Source organism: Xiphias gladius, chromosome 3, assembly GCF_016859285.1.
Source record: "Xiphias gladius isolate SHS-SW01 ecotype Sanya breed wild chromosome 3, ASM1685928v1, whole genome shotgun sequence".
Classification (NCBI taxonomy): domain Eukaryota; kingdom Metazoa; phylum Chordata; class Actinopteri; order Istiophoriformes; family Xiphiidae; genus Xiphias; species Xiphias gladius.
The window spans coordinates 13,085,324-13,097,845 of record NC_053402.1 but is presented as its reverse complement, the minus strand read 5'-3'; the positions used below and the strand labels follow the sequence as shown (position 1 = coordinate 13,097,845).

At 45.6% G+C, this 12,522-nt stretch overlaps 1 protein-coding gene across 1 annotated transcript in view; it reads right to left on the bottom strand.

Moving 5' to 3' along the window:
* Positions 1 to 2,716: 2,716 nt before the first annotated feature.
* Positions 2,717 to 12,522, bottom strand: part of LOC120788036 (titin) — an 11,411-nt gene continuing 1,605 nt past the window's right edge. Inside the window, exons 1-4 of the mRNA XM_040123505.1 lie at positions 7,552 to 12,522; positions 7,217 to 7,310; positions 6,119 to 6,168; positions 2,717 to 3,386 (exon numbers count right to left, since the gene is read on the bottom strand). The exon at positions 7,552 to 12,522 is cut by the window's right edge and continues 1,605 nt beyond it. Coding sequence (XP_039979439.1) covers positions 3,378 to 3,386; positions 6,119 to 6,168; positions 7,217 to 7,310; positions 7,552 to 12,522 — 5,124 coding nt within the window. The 3' untranslated portion in view covers positions 2,717 to 3,377. The remainder of the gene's footprint in view (positions 3,387 to 6,118; positions 6,169 to 7,216; positions 7,311 to 7,551) is intronic.

Sequence of the window (12,522 nt, the reverse complement as noted above, 5' to 3'; positions counted from 1 at the left end):
CAGTCTTTTCAATATAGATGCACCTTCTACAGGCTGGAGTGCTCAGTGGGTTGGAGTGGCGGGCTGCTCTGATTGGCTGCAGAGTAAGGTGTCTTGCGTGGGAGGAAAATGACCAAACTCAGACTGGTCCGACCGTGGGCTTGTCCATTGGGCAGCCAGTCCGCAGGTTGTTCAGACAGTGCTGAAGTGGATTTGAATCATGTTCCACTGGTGACAATCTGAGGAGAGGTGACCCAATGTACAAGCTCTGTGTCTCTATCTGCACTAGCCCTATGAGGCTGATTTCAATGATAAGTAATAATGTGGCTTTATGAGGTTATTTTCATAGAGGTCCTTGTTTTGTTTTGCTGTGTACATATTTTAAAATGTATTTATAATCTTTATGAACTTTGATTAAGCAGTATTTTGCATAAGCAGAGTGAAAAATGCTTGTTTTCTTCCTTTAATTCTGTTTTATTTGGTAGCTTTTGACCAGGTCCAAATAATGTAGTTACTGTACTGTATTACCCTGGTGATGAGTGTCGAATTGGTGACAGTATCAAGTTATCAAAGTGACATTTATGTCACATCGTCTGACTCAATTGCCCTTTTGCACTGTTGCACACGTATGCAATTATGATATCAAAAGATGTTGGCAGTGTCCAATTCTGGCACGGCCAACCGACAACTCAGACTACATCGTGAACCTTTGGCACTTTTGCAACGAGTTACATAAGTCATGCAGACAGTTTCAAAATAATTGAATTTTTTTTTTTTTTTTTTTTTTCTCTCTTTCCCCCCAAAGATTGCCTGTAGTGAATCTTTTTCTGGTTTTCTTCTGTAGCTCCACCATAAAGAGCAATACTCGTTCTTTCAGTCATTATATTTTCATGCTCTTAGAAAAACACTGTTTATTAATTTTTAGAGAACTGTTGAAGAAAAAAAAAAAAAAAAAAAACTTTGGCACCTCTTTTTTGTCCCAGGACCAGTATGTTTTTATAGTGTCTAATGTGAAAGACTGAAAGACTTAGGTTTGAGATGAATGAAATGCAACCATGTCTAAAGGTATTGTATATGTGTCCTTTAACTGACAACTTTTCATCTCTTCCTTGTTTGATTTCATCCTTTTCTGATGTAAATATTAAAACATTTTGTAAAGAAGACTATAGTATTTCCTTTGGTGCTGTCAGTTGGGGCGGGGGGGTGGAGTTTGATACCAGATGATAATAAAAGTAGATAAGTCTCCCTCCACTAACCTCAAAACTATGTGAGGAGGTCATGGGCTTACAATGTAAAATAAGATCAAATCTATCACAATATACCAGAACAATTATTTTGTCAAACATGATTTCTGTAAGCAAAGCAAAAAAAAAAAATTTAAGTGTAATAGTTTATCATAATGTGCTTTTTTTTAAAAATTCAGATTGTTAAATTAGGCATTTATTTTTCAAATTTGAACGATTAAAATATTCATACGTTTTAGATTGGAAGCTTTGAAATTTGACAGTAGTGATAAAATTTCTTAATATCTTTGTTATGCCCAAGTGTCGTGATAACGGAAAATTTGACTTTTATGACTCTTAAATTGTGGCTGCTTTCAATCGGTGCAACATGGCATATGGTACAGCAGCACAATTTAAGAAATATGCCCATCCAGACTGTGTTTCCGGTGTGTTAATGTCAGTGTACGTTCAGTAAAGACAGAAAGAGCAGGCACTGGTCATAGCAGCATTGAAAGGTGCTGGTATATTTAACATTGGCGTTACAAAAAACATTTCAAACAAAGTGATGCTGTGTCATCGATTTCAAACAAATGGACATGAAAATCAATAAAATGGCATGCTCCAAACTTAAGTGACATTCCCAAAAGAGGTTGTTATTTTTTCATCAATGGATTCTTTTTAATAACATTTTATAAGCAATAACATATTCCATTTTATAGAAAATAAACATCTCTAGGAAATACTATACACAATTATATTAGTACATCACATCTTACATTTAAACAGCATCAAATACTTATATACACCATTAAATAATGAGTTTCATAAAAGAGAAAGTTTGCCGTGGTGTTTTTGCACTTTCTTTTATGCTCTAATACTTAAATATGTCTCCTTTTGATATGACCAATACTTTAACTGACACCCTGTACAGGGTGTCGTTACATAGCATGGCAGAGTGAAAGCGGCTACATTTGAGATACACAAACAGGTGGGTTATGAAGTCTGAACAGAATGCATTTCTTTCTGCACGGCTGTGGTAGGTGAAAGAATTATACGTCATGGCAATGTTTAACAGTTATGCTTCTGAACTGTACATAGATATGAAGTGAGATGGCCTGACTCCCGGTTGGACCCTTGGAGCCCTGATCTGCGACCTGTAGAGTGGTGATGGCAGCATCTACTGTACATATTGAATGTGCACACAGTTGAATGGACTCTTAAACAGAGTTTTTTTTCTCTTTTTTTCATGTTTCTTTTTTAATCTCTGAATAACACAAAGCCTGACATATACCAAGGGTGACGCAGTGATGTCGTATAGTCATAATGCACATCAAAATACATCTCCGAAGATAAGAGCATTATATTAAAATACTGCGTCCATTTTTTTCTTAACTCTTCAATATCAGAATATTTAGAACCTGTAAAGCACATCATCATGTACAGTTTCCTTTTTTGTTTCATTTTGTCTCTTGTTTTAAACACAAACGCACACATTGAGATAGTATATCCAGTGGTTGGCTGCTGCTGCTTTTTTTGATGCATGACATCTTGAATTGGAGATGCACTTCTTCACTCACACAGGCACATATGCACAAACACACTGATGAGTTGGCTGTAGAATGACCGTTTTATGATTATCACGCTCACACACAGACACGCGCGCGCTCGCGCGCGTCCACGCCTCTTGGCCCACAGACAAGGTGGCCGGAGGGATGCTCCTGTCCAATCAGTGTCTGCCAGGTGTCTGAATATGATAGCAACCCATCCGAAGGCAGAACACACACGCATTCCTCACTCTGCATTTCAAACAGTCCCCCTGTGCACTGGGCCCACAGGCACACGCTCTCTAAAGCGCAGTCTGTCCTCCTGTTAAACAGTGCCGCCGCCTTCTGCCTTCCATTAAGGGGCTCAGTCGAGAAAATGTGTTTCCAGCCCGGGTTCAGGGAGAAGCTATTTTCTGTGGAGCCATTATCCAGGGGTTGTATTGCTCCAAGCTCCACCTCAGCCCAGCCTTTTGCCCTCCTCCAGGCCCACTGGCTGATGTGCCTGTCCATCATCAGTCGTCACCGAGTGTTTCTTGCTGTTAGGACAGCATTTTCCTTTGCCTTGCTGGATAGGTGGTGCTTGCCTGGCTGAGAGGTGGTGGTGGTGGTGGAAGTGGTACACTGGAATATCTTACAGGTCCTGTAGAGGAAAGATAAAGAGACTGACATAAATACAAATCACAAACACACAGAGGGGAAGGAAAGGTAGGAATTGTGCCAGAGGTTATCTCTGTGACTGCTGGATTGGCCTTGAACTCACAGCACCGCCGAATTCTTGTACATAGAATTTCCTGTAATTTATCAGCCTTGATGTTCACTTGGTATATGTTTTAACACAAAGGCTGAACTATGCATCCATTCAGGTATACTGCAGGTGCAGGCGCGCCACTCTGAGCTGATATGCATGTGCTGTCCGTGCGTCTTTGTGTGAAACTGTGTCAGAGTGATTCTGTGCAGATCTGCAGAGTGCAGACATGAAAGCGAGCTGGCTGCAGTGTGCAGGAGTGGGGAGATGGATGCAGCTGGCCAGTGAACCAGCTCCACTGTGAAAGAAACAGCAGGAACGCCTACTAATTGCGCTGGTGTGGTGGTGGTGGTGGAGTGCTTTCTTTCCCCTTATCCTCCTCTGCAGGCCCCCAGTATCTCTCATTCACTCTCTGTCTTCCTCTGAACTGCCAGTTGCCCATCCTTATGCCCTGGACCCAGATCAGCAGCTTTGCTCTCTGTCTTTTATCTCTCTCTCTTTCAATCTTTCTATTTCTTTCTTTCTCTCCCTCTTTACAGTTCCCTTCTCTCACTCTCTGTCTTTCTGTTTACCTCCCTGGAGTAACTCATTCTTTTATACCTTCCGTCTCACTTGTTTTCTCTGTATTCGAGTGTCTCTCCCTTTGCTGCCTGTCTTTCTTGTTGCCCTTCTTTTCTCTAGCTCTGTCTCTTTCATTCTGTCGCTCTCTGATGTAACTGCCCCCATTCGTCTTTTGTTCCCACTCAGCCGCAGCACAAAACAGTCTGTTTTTCTTCTCCCTGCTTCTCCCGTCTGTCTCTCTCCCGCTCAGTATGTGTATGTGTGTGAGCTTACAGGTAACCTGTTAATGAGCCTGTGTGGACGCATACAGTGTGTGTCCCTTAGCACTAGAAAATCCACAGCTGAAGGCAGCATGTGTTTGCAATTTCATCGATATGTGTGCTCCAGCCCTGAAACCAAGTGAACACAGTCAGAGGGAGAATTTCTGAGGGGGACCCGCGGTCGGGGTGGTTGTGTCCTTGTGTATGTATGTGTGTGTGTACGTGCGTGTCTGCTCTTCCCTTTGATTAGGCTGCTCAGCGTAAATTGGCACACCACAGACCCACACACACAGACCTTCAGATCCCTCAGCTGATGACAGCTCTGCCTCAGCCCGCTAACAACAATCTCTCTCTGTCTTGCTCTCCTTTTCTCTCTGTTTCTCACACTCTATTTCTGCTACTTAGACGTGGGAGTTGAGGTGAAGAGAGAGAGGGAGAGGAGAAGAGAGGAGATGACAGAGAAACAGAGAGGAAGGGATGAGGAGGGATGAATTGAGGACGACTGAAATGGAAAAGGGAGCTCACAGGAGATGAGAGGTGAACAGAGTGAGAAACAGAGGGAGCCGGAACAGCAGGGGAGTGCAGGAGCAAAATAAGGGGAACAGGGAAAAAAGGAGGAGGAAAGAGAAAATAACGAGAGGAAGAAAAGGTAGAGAGTAAGCGAGAGAAAGGGTGGAGAGAGCATGTGGGGAGGATGGCAGGCAGTGAGGGTGGGTGGGGTGTTTTGATCAGCCGCCAGCTTTTCATCCCTGTCAGTCTGCACAGAGGAGAAAAGGAAAGGAAGACAGAGAGAGGGAGGGAGAGAGATGCAGAGAGGGGAGGGTGGAAGGGAGGCTACTAACGCTGCTGCCTCAATGCACCGCTGCTCCCTGCTGAATGTCAGCATCTCTCCCTCACTACTCCCTCCACCCTCCTCTGCATCTGACCTTCCCTCTCTGTGCTGCAGTGTAAACACGCCACCACCAGATGGCGTCTGTCTTACAGGTAAGCTGACTGTGGAGTGGACTGTTCACGTTAAGACAAATACCGTGGCCCATTGTAATTTGCAGTGGGCTTCAGTCATTTCAGTGGGTGCTGAGTGACAGTAACACACAGAGGGCACCATAACTACGTGTTTACACTGCTAGTTGCGGCTGAGATGGGTTTCGCTTGCCAAGGTCATTGAGTACATATTGATTCGGTAACAAAAGATGGATTAGTCCAAGATGAGATCCTGGCCTTTATGGGTTATATACTGGCATGGAGTAGATAGGGTGCTCGATGCCAGTGTACAGGGAACACCACCTTGAACCCTGAGGTTTTTATTCTTTGGCTCTTTCTGTGTTTTACAAGAGCTGACAATTGTGTTTTTTGTTCTGCACTGTATCAGCTATCCAGCCATGGTGCCGCTGCTTTTAACAGCAATGTGTGAGTTCATTTTTTTCTTCTGTGCTGAGGAGGGGGATGAAGACTGGAGGGGGAGTGGGGGGAGAAGGAAAATTTAGGATAGGATGGGGGGGGGGGGGGTAGAAATGCAAAGTGGTTTTTAAAGCAGACGGACAGAAAGTGTTATAACAGGAACAAAAACCTATTCAGACATACTGTACATAAACGTACATGAAAGACTAATATCAGAGAGGTTACCCTGGGAGATGCTAAGATGCACTACCTTGGTTCGCTCCCTCCTTTCTTGTATGCATGATTCACTGTGAAATCTTTGGTGCCAGTCAGTATAAGTCAGCTAAAAAGATTTTAAACCCTCAAAATGGATAACATGAAGGACTGATATGCATTTATTCACTAGTTTTGAGGCTCTTCTTTTCTTACCTCATGTTTAGGACATTTGATGGAGAAGTCATCCTCGTGGAATATACAGCCTAGCCAGGGAGACAGAAAGTAAAGAAAAGAATAGCAGAGAATAAGCTTAACTTTTGCAGATAGACAGTAACAATAAATGAAACACATAGAATGAGGCAGATACACACAACCCCTACAACCCCCTTGAAAAACCCAGATAAATGACAAAGGGGTTGGATTCAAATGAAAATTGAGCAAGACAGAGGCACAGAGAGAAGGAGCGAGCGCGAGAGAGAGAGAGAACAACAGAGGAAAGAGAGAGACTGAGTGGATGAGTTGAAATGCAGGCAGGCAGATATGGCTGGTGCACTCAGCAGGATTAAAACAGGCCTCGCTCTGCTCCTTGTGCTGGCTCGGCAGACGTGGCAGGCCTTCTAATCCTCACACTGTACTTCCTTGGCAATAGGTGATGTAAGGGGAAGCCATACAACACATGTGCTGACATACAGACACTCACTTATATTGACGACAACAGGCAGGAACGCACACACAAGCATTGAAGGGAACGTACATAAGCAAAATGGCTGCAAGACGCACATAGGGAAGCATTCAGACAGGAAGGCACGCGCATAGATGCATGCAAACACGCACACATGCATATTCAGTCCCCAGAGAGCAGAATGGATGGATGGAGCCACAGGGGTTGTGGTCAATAATGCTAACATACACACCCTCATCCCTCTATATCTTCCCTCTCTGCCTCTTGCACACTCCAGGGTCCCACTTTCCTCTCATCATCTCCTTTATTCAAAGCTCCCTCCCTCTTTGCTCTCCCTTGACACACTCAGACATCTCTCCTCTCGCGCTCAGTAATGTTACTTCTTGATATATTTTCCTTCTCTAATTTTTCCCGCATCCATTTTCCCACCCCCCTCTTTCTTCCCTCTCCTTTCATTTTTCTCCTTTTTTTCTACCTACCTTATTTGTTCCCCTCCCTCTTGTCCTCTCAACCCACGTTCAATTTCCCGTTCCCAATTGCACTCCTCATTTCTCCTCCCTCTCCCTGGCTTTTCTTCCCTTTTCCTTCTTCCATGGTTAGTCTCGTCCTCTCTTGCAGTTGTCTCTTACCTATCTCTTTGGCGCAGACATAGTGGTATTTATGAGAGCAGCCTCTCCAACAGCAGCTGAGGGACGCCCCCACAATCTGGCACTTGTAGCAGCTCTGGGGTTAGGCAGACAGGCGGACATATGGACCGAGACCAATAAAGAAACAAACAAATTGACCGATAGTGGCACATAGGGATAGAGAGAAAAGAGGAAAAAATGTCAAAATTAAGCAACGATTTCTCAAAGCAGCCAGACACATTCTGAAAGTGAATGTACATAGTATCTCTCTTAACTTCCATGGGAATGCACACATTTCAGAATACTACAAGAGTCACTGGTGGTTATTGCTATCATACCGTTTGGGCTGAGTTGTTGGCAGCCTCCTTCAGTCCGTATAGCCTCCCAGCGACCATAATTACCCCCTTGGTCCAGATGGCACAGTTTTCATGTGCCCAGTGCTCCTTAGCCTCTGCCTCCACTTGTAGCCTTTGGAACATGCTGTCACTGCCCCCTTGGAGACTTGAGGCCACTGTGCTGATGGCCTGGAGCTGCTTCATCCTCCTGAACCTCTCTCGGAGAGTTAATCTTCGTGAACCACCCTCCCGACCCATTCTTTCCATTCTTTCTGCCCGTCGGTAGCGCCAATGATGGTGTCTGCTACTACTGCAGGCACCGTCACTGAGTGGATGCTCATTAGCGGAAGCTTCTGTGTTGCCCTCCTTTTCTGTGCTGTCCTCACCTTCATTCTTTGAGGAGTTGCCTGGTTTTTCACTGCTGCTACAGGTGCTATCATTGCTCTTCTCTGACTCTTCCCTGAGTGATTCTGTATGCCTGATCGTCAAAATTTTCCGTGGAACGCCATCCTCCGTGTAGTAGGGTCCACACAAATCACCTAGGTCTCTGTAATTTGCTGGCTTTCCACACAAGCAGCATGTAAGACACCTGTCAATTAGATTTTTATTTACCAAGGGTCCCTGTAGCATGGCAGCAGTGTGTGGTACTACCTTTGCAACTGTGAAAGGATTCCTCATTCTGAGTATGCCTTTTTTTCTGCGTCTCTGAAATATTACTGCATCTTCAGGCTTGTTGACAATGGCACACCAAGAGGAAAAATCTCTGGAGTTGTTAATCCGTACATAAGGACAGAAAGACAGTTTAGAGTTTTGATGTACTGGTCTGCGCCTGATTCTTTTCAGAGAAATTGTCTCACTCAGTTTTTCTGATATTGTCACTACAGGACCCACCGTACATGTCTTCTGTTCTTCCTTATTCTCTATTTCCCTTCTTTCTCTTTCCTCTTTTTCTCTCTCTTCCTTTTCAGCCTGTTCACATCCTGCAGCCCTTACTACTGCCTCAATTACCTCGATGGCATCTTTCATCCCAGGTTTTGGCCCAGGCTTTTTGTGGACCTTTAATGGCATGCCAGGTATCTGCTCTGATGAGGATTTGCCTCGTTTCCTCTTGGTGGGGTTTGTTGATGGTTTTCTGCCTCTCCTAGGTTTCTGGATAAGTTCTGTGCTGGTAACTTGGGGGGCTTCTGTGATCTCATCTGGGCTGAATGGCAGCGGTACTGTGGACTCTGTAGGGGACACCTTCTCTTCTACCCTTTCCAGCTGTTGTTCTGCTGTTTCAATATTTGTCTCCTCAACTGGCTCTGTTTCTTCTAGAGGAGCATGGCCTTTTCTCTTCTTCCTCCTCTGTTTTAGGTGCATCTCATGGTTGTTTTTAATGGCCCTCTGCTTGGCCAGCCTTGGTGTTGTAACTATTAGGCTCCCTGCTTCCAAGGCTACTACAGAGGCATCTGTACTCTCCACCATAGCCCATCTCTTCCTTTTAGTTCTGGAAGACTTAGTGACAGCGGTAGATATACATTCTGAATCCTGTTGTTTCCACTCTCCTGGAGCCCTGACTTCTACTGGGATTTCCCTTGAGCTCCAAACCTTGTGAGCTCCAGCCTCCTGCTGTATCTCTGGTTTAATGTTTCCCTGTCTTGTCTCCTTCTTGTTTAAAACCTCTTCCACCACTCGTCTCACCTCTTCTGGCGCTGACACTACTTGACTCACCTCATGCTTTTCTCTTCCTTGTGTCACCTCCTCTTTTCTTACTGCCCCTTCATGTTGTTTTACTTCATGTCTAGACTGTATACTTTTAACTTCTCCCTCTATCATCTCAGTGCTATTTATAAGCATAGATGTCTCACCTTCCTTTAAGACATGTTGAGACTTGGCTATAACATCATCAGTTAGATTGCTGTCTATCTGGGGAATTGGGAGATGTTTCTTTGAACCGGGAGATGTAATTTTCTGCACCATGGCCTCATATTTCTGTCCTCTGCCTTTTCGTGGTGGGAGAACTTTTGTTTTAGTGGGGCACTGAGGTGGCACCACAGGCACATCAGTAGTGATGTCAGTTTCACTGATGTTGGGAGTAGTGTCTTTGGTCGGGCGAGTGACTACAGAGGCTTTCTTTGGTGGACCTCGCTTTCTTTTGGGTCCCCGGATAGCCTTCTCTTTAGGTTTAGAGACAACCTGCTCCAGCAGGGGGGATTGAGGCGGCAAAGGTTTTGGCTTGGGCTTTGGACCCCTCTTTTTCTTGACTGGCAGCGTAGCAATTTCTGGGCTAGGTTTCCGTTTTAGTGGAAGTGATATTTTTTCTTCAGATTGTTCAGTTGGGACTGGTGGGGCAAATGGTGCAGGTGGGTCTGCTGCCACATCTGTGTTTTTTACTGCATTAGGAACGGGAGTTCGAGTTTGTTCAACAGTAACAGGCACTTCTACTTTTGGAGAAACATCACTGGTTTTAATTTCTGTTAGCGTCTGGGATAGAATATCTTCCCCTGTGATTTTTTCCTTTTCTTTTGACAATTTTTCTTGCGAGGGTTTTCTGGATCTCAAAACCATGTTCTTACCTTCCTTCTCTGGTGCCTTTACCTCACAGTTTGCTTGTTTCTCCTCCTGGTTTAATGGTTCTACATCCTGGTTTACTTGTGATATTGTAGCTCTTAGGCTCTTCCTGCCCTTGCCTTGCAGTCCTGTCAAAGGTTGAATGGTTTCCTCTTGTTGTACCAGCTTTGCTTTAGAAACTGAGCCTTTGGGACGACCCACTGGGGCCCTGATGAGTGCAGCATCGGTGGGGGGCAAAACATCTGCAGACTTGGATCCAGGCTTATGTCCTGGTTTTGGACCCGGCTTTAGAGCTGGTTTTGGTCCAAGTTTTGATCCAGGTTTTGGACCAGGTTTTGAACCTGGTTTGGGTCCTGGTTTTCGTTTCACAGGAGTCTCAATTTTCGGTGACAGCTCTGGTTCATTTGGCACAAGTTTTGGTCCTGGTTTAGGACCTGGTTTAAGTCCAGGTTTTGGCCCGGGCTTTGGTCCAGGCTTTAGCCCAAGTTTAGGCCCTGGTTTTGGTCCTGGCCTTGTTCCTGGTTTTGGCCCTGGTTTTGGTCCAGGTTTTGGCCCTGGTTTGGGCCCAGGCTTTGAACCTGGCTTTGGGCCTGGTTTTCTCTTTACATGAGGCTCAACTTTGAGGGGTAAGCCTGGTGCATTGAATGAGCGAGTGCACATTCTTGAACGAAAACCATCAGTTACCATTTTAGGAGTCTGGCTCACAATAGATTCCTGATGAGCTAGGTCCATTTGATCTGAGAATAGCACAGTTTTGCTCGGAGGCATGCAGGGTTTCTGTGTAGGCAAGGGGGCTCCTTCCTCTTCCTTTCCCCCCTCCCTCTCCAATCTTAACTGTCGCCTGATTCCTACACCTGAATGCATGATTCTCCTTCTGCCCCTTGCATGCTTACGTCCGAATGCCCTCGGCTGAGCAGATGGGGCCACAGGCTCTGGCTTTGCCAAGGGCGTCACAGCACTGGCGCAGCTGATGCCTGGCTCCATGTCCTCATCACCTTTTTTTGGGGAGGGTGGAGTGTCTGCCCAGGAGGGGGCTGAGGGAAGTATTGACTTCCCTGGCAGCTGAGGAGAGTCTGGCTCCAGCACTTTAGCATCACTGCGATCAATATGATCTCTGGCCTGAGCTGGAGGTGTCGCCTTGTCATTGAGAGCTGAGAAGACTGGCATAGCAGACTGGGGCTGAGGAGCAGTGTCACCAATGGCTGACTCCCTTGCAGAAGCATCTGCTGCTGCTGTTGCTGCTGCTGCATTTGGATGGGCAGGTGCCCCTGCAAACTCATTGTCATTGTGGTGCTCCGTACTCTGACTCTCTGTCCTCATGCAGAGATCTCCAGGAGGCTTCTCTGGCGCTTCTCTATTATTCATGCGCTCCTCAGTCGACTGGCTCACTTTCTCCCCCTCCCCCAGTTCCTCCCTAACCTCTGCAGACAGAGGAGGGGAAAGAGAATGTTGCTGTTGTTTCTGTATTTCTTCTTCTTCTTCTTCATCTACGTCCCCCTCCTCCTCCCCTTCCTCTTCATTCTCCTCATCTCTGCTCTCTCTCTTGTCTGAATTGCTCTCATCCAAGGCCTCAACCTGAGGAGTTGGAGACGTGTTCTCCGAGCTGTCCTCTTTCTCTGTGGAATATTGATCCTGTTCAAGGTCACTCCTAGAAATGAAAGGCAATGTTTTCACTGAGCTCTCAGAAGCAGTTGGAGACTCAGATTTGAATACCTCTGATTTCATCTCTTGGCCAACGTGTTCCTTGTGGCTGGAGTCAGAGAGAGCTGCCGGGGACTGCTCAACTGAGTCTCTTGCAATGGGGTCATATTTGCTCTGGACCCCTTGGTACAATGTCTCCTCATAACAATAGCTTTTCTCTGTCACCTCTTTGTTTACTTTGGTGTAGAGGGTTGGACATTTCTCTTTATCTGTCCATTTCTCCAGTTTCTCTTTAGATTTAGTGTCTGAATCTCTGTCATGGTCAGGAGTTTTTTCTGTTGTCACGTCCTCTTTTTCAGTTGCTTTCTCTGTCCAGGCTGATTCTTCAAAGTTCTCTTTTACAGTCTCATTGAAATGCTGTATATCTGAAGGGGAGTCTGTTTCTTGTTTCATTGGACTAGGAATTGTAATGCTTGTAGGAGACCTCTCATCACCAGTGCTCTTCACTGGAGTACTCATGCCATCTCCTCCCTGCCCTGACTGACATCTGGTATGGTCAGGGGTAAGGTTGTGCAGACCTGAGTCCCCGGACCTGGTGGACATATCATCTGGAGATGTCATGGAGCATGACGAGGCTGTGTCCAGGCTGAGCTGTGTGTTGTTAGGGGCCTGTGCTGGACTTCGACCCTGGCCACAGTAGTAGTAGCTCCTCTCCAGTTGTTCATCGCTACTGCTAGAGTAGCCTCCCTCATGGAGTTCCATGGGCATTGGCTGATGCTGCGG